Source organism: Vombatus ursinus, unplaced genomic scaffold, assembly GCF_900497805.2.
Source record: "Vombatus ursinus unplaced genomic scaffold, bare-nosed wombat genome assembly UNPS02014798.1, whole genome shotgun sequence".
Lineage (NCBI taxonomy): Eukaryota > Metazoa > Chordata > Mammalia > Diprotodontia > Vombatidae > Vombatus > Vombatus ursinus.
Genome location: NW_020954576.1, coordinates 25,406,081 through 25,422,403, shown reverse-complemented (window position 1 = coordinate 25,422,403; position 16,323 = coordinate 25,406,081). Strand labels below are relative to the sequence as shown.

The 16,323-nt window shown below is 43.2% G+C and overlaps 1 protein-coding gene and 1 pseudogene across 1 annotated transcript; both read right to left on the bottom strand.

The window, feature by feature from the left end:
* Window positions 1–1,570: 1,570 nt before the first annotated feature.
* Window positions 1,571–3,179, bottom strand: LOC114050168 (annotated as a pseudogene).
* Window positions 3,180–5,566: 2,387 nt separating this feature from the next.
* On the bottom strand, window positions 5,567–16,028 carry LOC114049919 (pyrroline-5-carboxylate reductase 2). The gene is made up of 8 exons (XM_027871372.1): window positions 15,807–16,028; window positions 15,217–15,329; window positions 14,785–14,855; window positions 8,210–8,389; window positions 7,820–8,041; window positions 7,032–7,124; window positions 6,472–6,635; window positions 5,567–6,086 (listed from the first exon to the last, which is right to left on the bottom strand). Exons 2-8 carry the CDS (start codon window positions 15,281–15,283, stop codon window positions 5,921–5,923), a joined length of 963 nt encoding a protein of 320 aa, XP_027727173.1. The 5' UTR covers window positions 15,284–15,329; window positions 15,807–16,028; the 3' UTR covers window positions 5,567–5,920.
* Between the last annotated feature and the right edge of the window lie 295 nt (window positions 16,029–16,323).

Below are 16,323 nucleotides of genomic sequence, written 5' to 3'. Positions count from 1 at the left end.
TTGTGAATTCCTGTTGATTCTACCTCCACAATATTATTAATCCATTCTCACCCTAGTTTTTCCTCCTTGCTCAATTTTAATTTCTCCAAGAAACTTTTTTTGATAACACTATTTAGTACTGACTTTCCCCTCCATTCCCCTTTCCCTTTCCCACCCTTCCATAGCATTTTGATTTGTAACTCTCTAATGAACTTATCCATGCAATAGAATATATTAGGCAGCTAAGTGGTACAGTAGATAAAATGTTAGGCCTGGAGTCAGGAAAACCCGAGTTCAAATTCAAATCACACACTTAACTAGATGTGTGATCCTGGGCATGTCACTTGGCCTCTGTTTGCCTCAGTTTCTTTGGGGGCCATCTCCAGTCATCCTAATCTGTATCTTGCCACTGGCCCCAGATGGCTCCAGAGGACAAAGTGAGGCTGTTGACCTTGCTCAGCCCTTCCTCAGTTAAATTCAATTCACTTGCAAATCATGGCATCATCTTCCTGATGTCATAATCCCATTCCAGAACAAAGGACCAACAACAACCACAACTCTGAGAAGAGTGAGGAAGGTTTACAAGGGGAGAACAAGGGTATAAAAAGAGAAGGTAGCAATCAAAGTATATTTGGTAAAATGTCATGCCTCAATTTTTTATCTTCTCATTTGTTGAGGTCTTATTTATTATAATCATTCATAATACCTTTATTTTGGTAGATGTCTTATATTTCCTGATTCAGTGGAAATTCCTTAAGTATACTATGGTCTTCATTTTGTCTTGTCTCTCACTCAGGGAATAAGCTTTCCATACCCATCTTCGTAGAACTTCATCTAAGAGAACCATTCTCTTTTACTTATTTTTTTGTTTGCTTGTTTATTTATTCATTTAGAATTCTAAATTTCCCTCTTCATCCTTCTCTACTTGAAAATTATTGTCTCTACTTTTTCTCCCCTCAGTCCTTCTTTCCTGTTGCCTTTTTTTTTTTTTCTTAGGCAGTGGGGTTCAGTGACTTGCCTAGGGTCACACAGATAGTAGGTCTTATGTGTCTGAGGCCAGATTTGAACACAAGTCCTCCTCAATCCAGGGCTGGTGCTCTATTCACTGCGCCACCTAGCTGCCCCTTCCTTGCTTTTCTACCCCCTTTCCAGCTGATCTCCAATTTAGGTGCTTGCAGATCAGTTACCTTTAAAAAAAAAAAAAAGGCCCCATACTTTTTTTATATACGAAGTATAAACAAGAGAGACTTTATTATTCATGGTTTTAATAATCATCACTTTATTGACCATTTTGATATAAGTTTAAATAAAGAGAACATTATTTTTTTTATTAATTTATTTTGATTTATCAATAATCACTTCCATATGCTTTCGAGTTTAAAATTTTTCTCCCCCTTCCTCCTCACCACCCTCCCCAAGATGGTGCATAATCTGATATAGGCTATACATTTACATTCATATTAAACATATTTTCACATTAGTGATGGAAAACATTATTTTCGTTCCTTTTTTTTTTTTTTTTTTTTTTTTAGGCAATTAGGATTAGCTGACTTGCCCAGGGTCACACACCTGGGAAGTGTCAAGTGTTTGGTCTAAGGCCAGATTTGAACTCAGGTCCTCCTGACTTCAGGGCCAGTGCTCTACCCACTGTGCCATCTATGTTATTTTCAATATCAAGTTCAGCCACTTTCATTGAGACACCCTTAGTAATTAGCATCATTGATGGTCCTCTAACTGATTACCCCCAGGGCAGATAATGAGTGATCCTGGGGTACTTCCTTCATTAGGAATTCCAAAAGAGAAATAAGGGCAGAGAGGCCCTTCAAAGACTGTATTTGAGAGACTATAGATAAGGGATCTGGCTGTGACATCATAAAATGCTATATGTCCCTTTTCATAATCAAGAAAAATGCCTACTTTGTGTACAGGCTGCCTCAATTGGAAGCCATTTTGTGAATTCACAAGGAAGAAACTATTTCCAGATGTACAGTCTGCTAGGGTCCTTCCACCCTCAGATGAGGAGGAGAGTTTCCCTTTTCTGCCGACTGAATCTTTACAGATGCCCAATTCCCACTCTGTCTTATCACCCACCTCCACTTCCCAATAGTGTTTGCCATAGGTGAAGGTCTGGGCCCCCAAAACAGCAAGAGCATAGTCAAATCTCCCTTTGTGGTCAGGCAGGTCCTGAGGGACACTTCCATACTGGACCCTCTTCAAGTCCTCAGACAGGATGAGGTGAGGATTGGCTGATTCAGGATCAAGAGTTATATCCCTCTGGAAACTTAACAGCACTTCCCTCAAGCCTGTGATGGGGTAGGAGGTCAAGCCAGGTGAGGCAAGCTCTGGTTCTGGAAGCAGCAGCTCCTCACTGCTTTCCAAAGTGCTTGTCATGTCCTGCAGCATTTCCAAGGGCATCTTGTTCAAATTCTCCTCTACTTCTAAAATAATTTGTTGCAGATTCTGGATTTGTTGGGACAGCCTGGCCTTACTCTTCTCCAGTTTGACCAGGTTGTCTGTGGATTCCTTATCCAGTCTCTTCAAGTACTGATATTCTTCATCCCATAAGAACTGGTGCATTTTCCCATATTCGGAAATAACTGACTGTTTCAAAGTGTAGGTTTCCTCTTTACAGCGTCTCTCTCTCCTTTTCATTTTGTCGAATGCAGTTTTAAATTCCTCTTCTTTTTTCTGTAGGGCAGTCCTTGTCTCCTGGAGCTTGTCCTTGCATTTCCCAGAAGCTGTTTCCAAGGGAAGGACTTTGTGATCCTTATGCTCTGGGGCTAATAAGCAGGAATTGCAGAGGAGCCTCTCGTCTTCCTCACAGAAGAACTTCTCTTTTTCCCCGTGTTGATCACAGGTGGTCAGGACCACCACACTCTGCAGCAAATGGGATCTCAGCACTTTACCAGCTATTGACAAATTGTGCAGGTTCTCGTTGGGCACGAAGTCATTGTATTTGATGACTCTTCTGCACTCTGGGCAGGTTAAGGTTTCATCGACTCCCTCCCTGCACTGGAGAAGACACTTTATGCAAAAGCTATGGCCACATTTGACAATCACTGGGTCAGTGAAGTAGCTCAGGCAGATGGAACAAGTGAGATCTACCTTGAGGTTTTCAATTAAGTCTCTTGCATCCATGTTCCTAGGCCTCTGATTCTTTCCTTCTCTGATATTCCTCTCAGGAGAAATAATGCTAGCTCTTCCCCTTGAGCTCTGGCAGCAAAAGATAGAAGCACTGAGTTGTGGGAGTCTTTTTATGTGGCTTCCTCTGCTTAGCCCCTCCCTTTACTCCACCCCCCCCAAAGGTGAGAACTCCTATTTTTTGAGAGGGCTTCCAGGCTCTGCTGTAGGGCTGAGTTTTCACCCTTCTTCTAATCCCACAATTCAGCATCACCATCTCTTGAAGAAAACATTTTTACTTCCTCTTAATACTTGCAAAGGTCTCCTAATTGGGTCATTTAGCAATAATTTATCTCATTTCCAAGCCTCAGAACTATTCTGATGTTCTGAGATGGAAAACAGAGCAAGGAAAACCCCCAAACATCATCTGTGTCCTCCAAACTGCCTCCTCCCATAACCAACACACATATTAAACTTTGACATTTTCCCCCTCAGTCTCTAATTTTTGTCCCCTCTCACTGTTATGATTCACTGAGTATATCAAGATGTCTTTTTTTTAATATAAAGATTTTTTTAAGAGAAACTTAATTCTGATTCCTTTCTTAGATATTCTACTCAGAAAGGATAAAGCTCCTTCCTCAGAATTCTGCCACAAAGACTTGAGAACTGACTTGATGGTGTCTTCTTTCACACCTTCTCCCTTTAAGCTCCTTTTTACCCCTCCCTCAAAAGGTGAGAATTCCTCCATCCCAAAGTACTTCTAGTCTCTTCAATGGAACAGAATTCTCACCATTTTCCCTTTCCAGAATTATGGCCCTCAAGGTTCACAATAGTGTTCAAACCTAGGCATTTTAGACCAGAGTTATCTTGTCCTTCAATCTTGTGAAGACTGGATAGAAATTATCAGATTTTTAATTGGAGACAGTGACAATATCAGTTTTGTTTTAGAATGTCTTCTTTGATGTGATAGCCCTGAGAAGGGGAGAAAGTGAGGCTGGTGACCTTACACAGCCCTCCCTAAAATCCAATTCACTTGCAAGTCATGGCATCATCTTCCTGATGTCATGGTCCTCTTCAAGAAGGACAATAAACATCAGCCTCAGTTTCTTCAACTATAAAATAAGGATAATAACAATACCTTTATCACCTACGAGTTTTTGTGAGGATCAAATAAGATTATATTTGTAAGGTGCTTAGCACAGTGACCAGTACATGGTAGGCACTATATAAATACTTACTCCCTTCCCTATTATATCTATATAGCTTGCTGTTTCTCCCTGTCCCCCACCTCCACCGCAGACTGTTAGCTCCCTGGAAGTATAACTGTTTATTATCTAAACTTGATCTCTCTTCCAACTCCCAGCATAGTGTTGAGTATATGTTTAATAAATGTCAGTGTTGATGATGGACTATTTTAATAGCTTCCTAATGAGTCTCCGTGCCCACAGTCTTTCCCCTCTCCAAACGTAATTCATTATATTGCCAAAACTACCTTCTAAATGCAAGCCCTGATCTCATTACTACCCCTGCTAAAAACCCTTTATCAGTTCTTCATTACTTAAGGATAACTGTATCTCATTCCTCCTCCTTCTGCATTCCTTCCCAACTAGCCTTTTTGCTGTTCCTCCAACTTGGAATTGGACCTTTACTGCACATATTCCTCATCTTAGCTCCCTTCAAGTCACAGTTCAAGTGCAATTTCCTTAATTTACAGCACAAGATTTGCTGCTTTGCACATAGTAGGTGCTTTAAAAGTTTGTCAAATGCTGAATAAATGCAATTCCTTCCACAACTGGGTTCAACCCCTCCTTTACAAATATATTTCTTGCTATTCCCCTTCACATATTCAGCATTGTGGCCCAACTGGACCAGGGGCCATTTTGCATCTCCAAGCATTTGCACATTATAATACTTTTCTATATCTTTGTTCAAATGTATCCCTTCCTTTAAAATCCTGCTCAAGTATAACTATACCTATGACATTCCCTGATTGCTCCTATTCCTCTCCAATCTCTTCTACCCCATTTGATCTGCATAATCACACTGTAGTTTATTTGTGTAAGTGCATTAATTCCTTTACTAACTTGTAAATTCCTTGAATTAATGTATTTACAAATTATAAGGGCAGGAACTGTATTTTTTCATCTTCCTATTCCAAAGCCTAGTGTGGGAATGATGGGGTATGGGCCCAAGCCGAGACCTTTGCTCCTTACCCCAAAGGAATTTGGGTTCCATTTGTTTCAGGGGGGAATGATGAGGTACCAGCACTGGGAAACCTTCCCCCCAACTCTCCTCTCATGGACTTTGTCCACTATGAAGATAAACAGGGCTGGTGCCCATGTGGTCTGAATAGCAGCTGGCTTTAGCTTTAGACATGGTTAATTGGAAGGGAAATATTAGCATGTTTTTACTCATCTTCTTTAAAAATAAAAAGAATTTTATTGAAACAATTAGCAAGAATGCTTGTTATAACCCAATCATGATTTTTAAAAAAACCCACAAGTACAATCTGGTATCTTTCATTCGAACTCAAGTAATTACATTGTTTCTTCACTCTTTGCACTAAAAACTACTCCTAGCTTTTCTGCCTTCCATCCATAAGAGAGAAAAGATTACTTAAAATCTAGTTAAATCAAGGCACCTAGGTCCATCTCTACACTGATGTAAAGAGATTTAAAGTAGTTTTATTACCGTTTTATTACTGCTAGAGATTCGTCTCTCCAAGTACTAGGGACTAGAGCTGGCTAGGAGCTCAGTAAGTACCTTGAGGGCAGAGAAGGGGGATGGGTGTCAGACTAGGTAAATGGGAGGCAAATCCATCTCAATCCTTCTTCCCTCCAGGGGCCTGGGTATGATTAAACAACTTGACTCCACTGGAAAGTGAGTGTGTAGAAACAGTAGGCACCTCCAGCTTCACCTTATCTAGGAGGGTTTTCTTTATGGCAGCTGGGGAGATCTTCTCTTGGTCAGCCATGAACTGTAGCTCCCTGCAGAGAGGATATTAAGGGGGTCAGGCAGCAGTGGTATTAGAACTGTCACTGAAGGAGAGGGCAGAGAAACCGTCATGGAGCCCGATTCAGTCCCTGGGACTTGAAACTTCCAAAATTGCTGCCCTGCCCCTAACTACAAAAAGAACAAGATGTGAATGGGATGCGTTTGTCTGATTCATTCTGCTTGTCTCATCTGTCCCATCTCAAAGGAGATGGTAAGGGATCTCTGTAATCAATATATAGTATATGCATAAACCAGCTGAACCGCTGAAAAAACATACAGGCAACTAGAAGGTTACTGATGAGGCAGGGCAGGCCTGGGCTACAGGGCCTCTTCTGGGGAGAGAGTGACCAGGAGATGAGGAGGGAGAGTTGAACCTACCTGGTCCGGATGCAGGAGGCTTCAACAGCATTGATGAGTAAAGATCGAAAACCACCACTTTCCAAGAAGTGCAAAGCATGAATGGTGGCTCCCCCAGGGGAGCAAACATTGTCCTTGAGCTGTCCGGGATGCTGCTCTGAGTCCAGGAGCATCTTAGCAGCTCCCTTACAGGAGTAAAAAGAAACAGAGAAAGGAATACAGTCACTAAGTGAGAGAACAGGACAAGGTTTCTTAACTTGAGGTCCATTAACTTGTTTTTTAAAAACAAAATTTTGGCAATTATGGTCAATATCTTTGGTTTCTTTTGTAATCCCATATGTTTCATTTTATGAATTTAAACATTATTCTAAGAAGGGGTCCATAAGCTTCACGAGATTGCTAAAGGAATCCATGACAAGTCATGCAAGCCTGCATTACAGCCAAGAGCTCTTTTTCCCCAAGACCTCCCCTTACCACCCTCACTCCAAGATATTCACCTATGTACCACGATGAAGCACAAGAGGAACCCTGTAATATGTCATGCAAACAAAAGGCAGAAGAAGAGAGGCAGGGATACTGACCAGTAAGGCCTGTGCACCCAGGCGGACTGCCAGTCTCCTTGGGAGGCCCATCTTCACCCCACCATCTGCTAGTGCATCCAAGGCCATAAATGCCTGCAGAGGAAAAGAATAAGTTCTGTATGGGAAAGGATGGGAGGGGCACGTTGATGGCCCTCTTAAGGGAACCTGTTCCCTAAAGTTATTGGACATAATCCCAGGAATCTAACCCTTCCCCTATTAGTTCTGCCCACAGCAGGGAGGACTGGCCAAGGACCCAGCCAGGAAAGACTACTGAAGACCAGTGACTAAACCTTAGCCTTGCTCCCTGCCTTTCCACCATGCCTCAAGTAGCTCAATATTGGGAAAACTTGATCATCCTTTAAAATCCCATTAGTCTTGGGACTCCACCTCATCACTACTTTCTGTTCCTCTTATTGGAGAGTGGAACCATGGAGCTTAGCTCAAAAAATCTACTCCTTTCTCACCTGGTGGTATTACTTTGGGATTTCTGACTTTTCCATCATGATCCCAGGCAACTTCCCCTACCCTGTCCCTTCCCTCGTCAGCTTCCTTTTGTGTGCAGTCTTCCCCCAGAAGATTATAAGCAACTTGAGGGCAGGGACTGTCTCCTTTTTGTATTCCCAGTGCTTATAGGTGCTTAATAAATGTTTAGTAAGCAACTGATCTCCAAAGTTCCAAATTAGTATACCCCAAGATTTCTCCCATTCAGAGTTCTTAAAGGAAGGAAGAAGCGAGTTTACCAGGAGCCCTCTCATTTCCCTTGCCCCCCACCCAGTTCCAGCTCTCACATAGGCAGGACCACTGCCACTGAGTCCTGTGACGGCATCTATCAGGTCCTCTTCCACTTCTATGCAGAAGCCCACACTGCTCATGAGCTGTTCTAGGAGTTTCCCATCCTCCACCAGGGCATGGGTACCAGTGGCATATACTGTGGCTCCTTCCCGGACCAGTACAGGGGTGTTGGTCATACATCGAATGACCTTGGGGGCTGGCTGGAATGCTGTCAATTTCTGAGGAAAGAAATAAAATAAACTCCCAGTTCTGATTTCCTGATGCCTCTCCCCATCCCAACTTGCCATTCCAAACTCCTCTCCCTACCAGTCACTGAGTGCTTGTGCCCCAGCACCTTGGGAGCCTGACCTTTTCCCATTCAGGGGCAGGAAGGAGAGTTGTGGTACCTTCTCAATGGAGCTGATCGTGACACCAGCAGCACAGGAGACCACGATGTGTCTGTCCTTGATATCAGACCCAATCTCATCCAGGATGAAGGGAATAATGTGAGGTTTGACAGCCAGGAAGAGCACATCACTGTGCTGCACTGTTTCCTTGTTGTGGTGGGTCAGCTTCACACCTATCTTCTGCAGGAAGTAACAGGTTCAGGAACTGAAAATTAGATTCAAGAGCTAGAATGGCCCACCCAGATTCAGGACTTTCCCAAAGGGACAGTTAGGTCACTAGCCTGGCCTCTCTCTAATCAGCAGAAAACAAATTTAGTATCCTTATCTTTCTATAATGCCCTCTCATTCCTTCCAAATCCCCTGTTGTTGCTATTAATGGGCCGGAAAAAGGAGAGGAAGGAAGAGAGAGATGTTAGATGTCTCCTTCCCGGGGGAGGCCAAGTGGCTTTCTATTCTACTCCTTGGAAAATAAGACTCTCTACACTAGGATCCTATCATGAGCCAGAAATGGCAAAACACTTTGCCAGGTAAAGTCTTTTTTATTTTTGTCTTGATAATTTATTTATTTATTTTTTTTTGTTTTCAACATTTACTTCCACAAGATTTTGAGTTCCAAATTTTCACCCCATCTCGCCCCTCCCCCCACCCCAAGATGGCATGCATTCTGAATACCCCTTCCCCTAGTCTGCCTTCCCTTCTATCTCTCCCCCACTTCTCTTATCCCCTTCCCCTTCAATTTTCCTGTAGGGCAGGATGGATTTCTGTATCCCATTTCCTGTATTTCTTATTTCCCAGTTGCATATGAAAACATTTTTTTAAACATGTGTTTTTAAAACTTTGGGTTCCAAATTTTCTCCCTTCCTTCCTCCCCACCAACCCTCATTGATAAGGCAAGCAACTAAATATAGGTTATATATGTGCAGTTATGCAAAACACTTCCATAGTAGACATGCTGTGAAAAACTAACTCTATTTCCCTTAATCCTATCCCACCCCCCCATTTATTCTATTCTTTCTTTTGACCCTAATCCTCCTCAGAAGTACTTGCTTCTGATTACCCCCTTTCCCAATCTGCTCTCCTCTCTATCATCCCCCTACTCTCTTGTCCCCTTCCCCCCCCATTTTCCCATAGGGTAAGACAGATTTCCACACCCAATTGAGTATGTTATTCTCTCCTTAAGTCAAATTCTATGAGAATAAGATTCACTCATTCCCTCTCACCTTCCCCTGTTTCCCTTCCACTGTAAGAGCCTTTTCTTTTGTTTTGGTTTTTTTTTGTGAGATAATTTATCCCATTCTACCTCTCCCTCTCTTCTTCTCCTAGTATAATCCTCTCTCACCCCTAATTTTATTCTCCAGATATGACCTCTTCATCTTCAACTCACCCTGTGCCCTCTATCTATCTATCTATATCTATATATACACACATATATAATTTTTTCCCTCCAACTACCCTAATACTGACAAAGGTCTCATGAGTCACAAATATCATCTTTCCATGCAGGAATGTAAACAGTTGAACCATAATAAGTCTCTTATGATTGTCTCTTTCCTGTTTACCTCTTCATGTTCCACTCAAGTCTTGTATTTGAAAATCAAATTTTCAATTCAACTCTGGTCTTTTCATCAAGAATGCCTGAAAGTCCTCTATTTCACTGAATGACTATTTTTTCCCCTGAAGAATTATACTCAGTTTTGCTGGGTAGGTGATTCTTGGTTGTAATGCTATCTCCTTTGCCCTCCAGAATATTATAGTCCATGCCCTGCGGTCCCTTAATGTAGAAGCAGCTAAATCTTGTGTTATCCTGATTGTGTTTCCACAATACTTGAATTGTTTCTTTCTGGCTGCTTGTAATATTTTCTCCTTGACCTGGGAACTCTGGAATTTGGCCACAATATTCCTAGGAGTTTTCCTTTGGGGATCTCTTTCAGGAGGAGATTGGTAGATTCTTTCCATTTCTATTTTGCCCTCTGGTTCTAAAATATCAGGGCAGTTTTCCTTGATAATTTCTTGAAAGATGATGTCTAGGCTCTTTTTTTGATCATGGCTTACAGATAGTCCAATAATTTTTAAATTCTCTCTCCTGGATCTATTTTCCAGGTCAGTTGTTTTTCCAATGAGACATTTCACATTGTTTTCTATTTTTTCATTCTTTTGGATTTGTTTTACAGTGTCTTGATTTCTCATAAAGTCATTAGCTTCCATTTGCTCTATTCTAATTTTTAAGGAAGTATTTTCTTCAGTAATCTTTTGGACTTCCTTTTCCATTTGGCCAATTTTGTTTTTTAGGGCATTCTTCTCCTCATTGGCTTTTTGGACCTCTTTTGCCATTTGGGTTAGGCTATTTTTCAAGGTGTTATTTTCTTCAGTATTTTTTTGGGTCTCCTTTAGCAAGCTGTTGACTTGTTTTTCATGATTTTCTTGCAAAACTCTTAGTTTTTCATCTACTTCTCTTACCTGCTTCTCAAAATCCCTTTTGAGCTCTTCCAAGGCCTGGGACTGATTCATATTCTTCTTGGAGGCTTTGGATGTAGGAGCTTTGGCTTCGTTGTCTTTTTCTGGTTGTATGTTTTGATCTTCTTTGTCACCAAAGTATTATAATATAGTCTGATTTGTTTTGCACTGCTTACTCATGATCCCAGCCAATTACTTGAGTTTTAAACTCTTTGTTAAGGTAAAAGTCTGTTTCCAATGTGGAGAATGTACTGTCCCAAGCTTCGGCAGGTGTGTACAGCTGTTTTCAGAGGTACTTCTAGGGACCTGAAAATTTTCACTTCTTCCAAGGTGTTATGATAAGGGGCGAGGTGTTTTCTCTCCACCGCCACAACAAGCTTCACCACACCAGTATTCCTCCTCGCCTCAGGACTGCCCCTCAGAACTGTGACCCAGATCTAAGCACCAGTAAAACAAGAGATTCCTGCCTCAGCACTGGCAAAGAGATCCCTGTAATCCCCCTCTGATCAGCCACATGATTCCCCCTCAGTCTGTGGGCAGGACGCTCAGTAAACAGCTGCGGCCCCGGGAGTGGCTGAGACCTAGCTCCTTCTCTCACCACAGTCACAGACTTTTCCCACTGACCTTCCAAGTTGTCTTTGGCGTTCATGGGTTGAGAAGTCTGGAAACTGCCACAGCTGCCCACGATTCAGTCCTCTGAGGCCTGCTCCAGGTAAGCTGTGGCCTGCACGCCCACACCTTACTATGCTCCTCTCCCAGCCCAGTGTGATATACCTTTCTGATCAACCATCCAGGCTGTCTTGGGCTGGAAATTTGTTTCACTCTGTCTTTTTGTGGGTTCTGCTGCTTTAGAATTTGTTTAGAGCCATTTTTTATAGGTATTTGGAAGGGTTTGGGAGGAGAGCTCAAACAAGTCACTGCTTTCCCTCCGCCATCTTGGCTCCCCCAGGTAAAGTCTTGACTATGTGAAATATGGTTGGTAATCTGAGGCATCATCATTATCACAGTAATTATCACTTATATTGTGCTTTAAGGTTTGCAGAGCATTTTATATGTATTATCTCATTAACACCACACTTTACATTCTTCTTATCCACTTAATGTCCCAAGTGGTATATTTATTTATTTTGTTCTCCTTACTAGATGGTAGCCTTCTTGAGGGCAAGGATGTGCTACATTTTTCTTTGTATCTTTCCCCTGCACATAGTATCATACATATAGTTTTCTGGCTCACCATGGCCAAAGAATTGCTCATTTATTGGTCAACATGCTGGTGATGAGTGTCTATTTACTAAGCCAAGGTAATATTTAGATGGCAGACATAATTTATCCCCAGGACATGCTCAAAAACCTTTCCAGCTTTGTTGGACCAGACAGGGCTCGTGCTCTGCTGGCAAGAACCCAAGAGCATTTCCATGCCATAAGTTATTAGTATCTGCTGAATGGATGGAAGCCTGGACCTAGCAATGGAACACAAAACGTGTCCTATCACTCAGTTAGAGGCAAAACTGGTAATAGCATGATAGCTCTACCTCCCAATCTAGGTCACTTGTCCATTAGGCCCACAATGCTTTCAATGTTGGGGTTTGGAGTTTGAAAGCCCCTACTAATAGAATTTTAAAAGGGAAACAAAGGCCACTCCCTATGTTAGACACCCTAACCCAACTTGAGGCAGTTTAGCATAGTGAATAGAGCACTAAATTTGGGGTCAAATGATATTATTTGATGTTAACTTGAAAGGAAGGCTTTAGTGGAGTGATTCTAGGCTCTGTGCTTGGCCCTTTGCTGTTTAACAAGTTCAGCAATCCAGAGGCACTGACTTGAACATGACTCTTCATCTCCTGACTCTGAGCATTTCCACTGACTGTCTCTCAAGCCTGAAATGCTTTATCGCCTCATCTCTGTCTCCTGGCTTCCCTTAAGTCCCAGCTAAAATCCTATCTTCTGCAAGAAACCATCCCTAGTCTTCCTTAATCTCAGTGCCTTCCCTCTGAGACTACTCAGGGACTGTTTGTTTTTTACCTTTGTACTCTCAGGCTAGCACAGTGCCTGGCACATAGCAGGACCTTAATAAATACTAGTCAATTGACTGAATTAGATTAAGACATAGATGGCCTGCTTAACAAATCTGCAGACAATATAAATCTGAAAGGAATAACTAATACACTGAATGACATAGGATCCAAAAGGATTTTGACATCTGGATCAAATCTAAGAAGATCCAATTTTATAGGTTTAAATGCAAATTCTTATATATGGGTTCAAAAAATTAATTTCACAAATACAAGAGGTATGGCCTGACAGCCATTCACTTGCAAATAGATCTGGGTATCTTAGTAGAGCACAAGCTCTCTGAGTTAACAGTGTAATAATAACAGCCAAAAAAACTAATATGCACCAAATAATTCATAGCAACCCTTTTCTGTGGAAACAAAAAACTAGAAACAAAGTAGACAGATCACCATTGACTGGGGAATTGGCTAAACATACTGTAGTTAAAAAGTAATAGCATGTATTTAGTTTTAAGGTTTGCAAAGCACTTTGCAAATATTATCTCATTCTGTCCTTACAACAACCCTAGGAAGTGGGTGCTATTATCCCCATATTACAGGTGAGAAAACTGAGGCAGACAGAGGTGAAGTGAGTGGTTTAGGGTCACACAGCTAGTGAGCATCTGAGGCTACATCTGAACACTCAGATCTTTCTGATTACAAGTAGAGTGCTCAATCCATTGTACCACCCATCTGCCTCTAAAATGAATGGAATAAGACACAACTGAACATGAAGAATTCAGAGAAGCAGAGGAAGACAAATGGATAGAAGGAAAAGTAAGAAGAACCAGGAGGACAACATACACAGTGACTACAGCCAAAAGAAAACTGAATGCTGGAAAACCATAGCGACCAAACTGAGCCCCATAGAAAAGCTGGGAAAATGTACTCCCTTCTTTTAAGAGTCAGGGGATCACGGGTGTAGAATAAAGTATCTACTGTCAAGCTTGGTGGATTCATTGGTTTTGCTGAACTTTCTCTTTTTCTTTTAAAATATTTCTTATTCTATGCGTACAGAAGAAGGGAGGGATAGATTTGGAAATAAAGGTATTATAAAAAACAAAATGTATCAATAAAAAAAGATAAGAAAAATAAAAACTAATGTACTCTAGGCAGCATTTAGAGAGACAGAATTTCTAGGAATAGAGAGGTGACAGTCCCAGTGTCCTCTTCCCTGTCCAACCTCAGTCCAAGTGCCATATTTTAGGAAGGACATTTATTGATAAATTTTAGAGCATTCAGAGGAGGATGGTCAGGACCATAATGGGAAGGTCCTCCAGCCCTTGGAGGAACTAGGGAATTAGGGAACTAAGGAATTTTTGCATTGAAAAGAGCTTATGTCCCTAGGATCCAGCACACAGTAAGCACTTAAAGTTTGTTGAATTTTACCTGTTGAACAGAAGAATTATAACTGTCTTCAAGTATTGGAACAGGCCATGTGTTGGCTGGCTCCAGAGGGCAAAACTAGAAGCAATGCCCAGGAACTGCCAAGGAATGAATTCAGGTTTGATGTAAAGTAGGGCTTAGTGTCGCCCCATTTCTATTAAGAGTCTGCAGTAACTCCCTAGAGCACTAAGCATGAAGTGACTTGCCCTGGGTCACACAGCCAGTATATTTCAGATGCAGACTTCAGGTCCTCCTGGAAGCTAAGCTGCACAATGGATACAGTCCTGAACTTGAAGTCAAGAAGATGAGAATTTGAATTCTGCCTCAGACAGGTTCTCAGCCTCACTCCTCATCTGATGCTCACAGCACACTACCTCATGGGATTGTTGTAAGGATCAAATGAGATAACATAGGTAAAAATGCTCTATAAATGTTACTATTATTATATGTTAGGACCAGTTCTCTATCAACTATACCACATTGCCTTTGAGATATTCCTTCCATAACATTCTGCAACAGGCCAGGTATACTTGTTTACCAACCCCTGCCAGGGTTCTGTGCTGAGACTGAGAAATTGGGCCAAACCTGAAACTTGGTTTGTCCATGAGCCACCCTGGAATCAAGCAACTTAGTTTGGGGGGACAGATGTACCCACCTTATTTTCTCCCCACTATTCACACCTACCCTGAGTGCAGAAACTGTAGGCAGGTCCATATTGGGAGTGCTAGCCATTATCTTGTGGGAAGCCAGGATGCCTAGAGAAGACAAAGCTGTTTCAGTTCCAAGCTGGGCTGTGGCAGGGGCTGGGGTAGTTCTGAACCCTAAAAGTCAATGACAAACATTTCTGTTCCTCACACTCCAGCCCCTCGCTGTACGGATCCATTCCTATTCCTGGCATCATCACTTCCCAGTTTTCACGCGTTCTCAGTTATTTGGGATTTGTTGTTCAATTATGTCCAATACAAAGTGACCCCATAAATGACTTGTCCAGGGTCACAGAGCTAGTAAGTGTCCGATGCATCTCATCTCCTCAATACACTGAGGAGCTTAGGGTAGCTGAGTATAACTTCTAACTAACTCAGAACCCCGCCATCCTCCAGGGTCCCCGTCTCCTACCTGCTGCAGTGAAGCCCCTGGCGAGGGCAAAGGCCAACTGGCCGGCCCCAATGAAGCCCACGCTCATAGTCCTGGAGGCTGGAACAGGCTCGAAAAAAAGCCCTGAGATGCAGCTGTAAGAATATCAGATACGTGACCGCAGGCGAGAAAAGGAGAGAGCAGCCCCAGGGCTCTACTCCCTCCCTAGGAAGCCCTCCCAGAGCTTTGCTCTCAGGATTAGACACAGGCCTGCCTTCTGCTGTTTGCATTCCTGCAGCTGGTTAGCTCAGGCTCGCCCAGATTGGGTGACCAGTGGTTTCAATCCTCCCTAGTCCTGGGAAGCCCACCACCGGAAAAGGGGGATCTGGGAACTAACTGGGGAACGCAGAGGAAGGAAGGCGGGGCTTGACCCATCCGGCTTAGGCAACCTTCATCCTCCCCGCAACACCTCCCCTCCCCACCCCCCACCCCGCTCCGCTCCTGAAGCAGGTCTCCGCCTGGCAGCTGCTGCCACTTCCCCGGGAGCTTCAGGGGCCCGGACAATGGAAGCTGCAACGGCCAGAGCACCTACCAGGAGCTCGATGGAACTCCGAATCCCACCCTGCAGTTACCTGCGCCAAGGTCCACTCTACCTACTGATGCTCGGCGCCGCCCCGCACGATCCCAGATGAAGCGGGGAATGCAGGGACGTGCGTCCGACAGCGTGACCTGCGAGGGCCTCTCCAGCCCCTGCCCTCCCAAAACGTAACTACCGGCGAGCCTCACAAGACTTGTAATGCCTGTAGGAACTCCCCAGGGAGCCTTACACACTGTTGGGATGCAAATGACCCCAAACCATCATCCTAACACTTCCGGCCCGCCCCGGCCTCCCCCCACCCCGAGCACGTACGTCAAGGCCCAGGGCGGGCCAGTTAAATCTTATTTAGAGGAGGAGACAGAGAGCCCTTCGGAAGCCGAGGTGACCCAGAAGCAGCTTTTCAAACCCTCCTTCCTCCCTGACCTATGTGAGGCGCCCTTGGTTCTTCTCTCCATCAGACCGTGGACGACCTTTGAGGTCATCTAGTCCGAGCCCCTTGGTCTCAGATGAGAAAACCGAGGTCTGGAGGGGTGAAATTACTTGGCCAAGGT

Bases quoted from the DNA above. Each gene is read 5' to 3' on its own strand.
- LOC114049919 (XM_027871372.1), bottom strand. From the start codon at position 15,283: ATGAGCGTGGGCTTCATTGGGGCCGGCCAGTTGGCCTTTGCCCTCGCC. The intron at 8,042-8,209 runs GTACCACAACTC...TTCTTTCCTCAG, and splicing joins CGATCAGCTCCATTGAGAAG to AAATTGACAGCATTCCAGCC. The intron at 6,087-6,471 runs GTAGGTTCAACT...TCCTCTCTGCAG, and splicing joins GCCTCCTGCATCCGGACCAG to GGAGCTACAGTTCATGGCTG.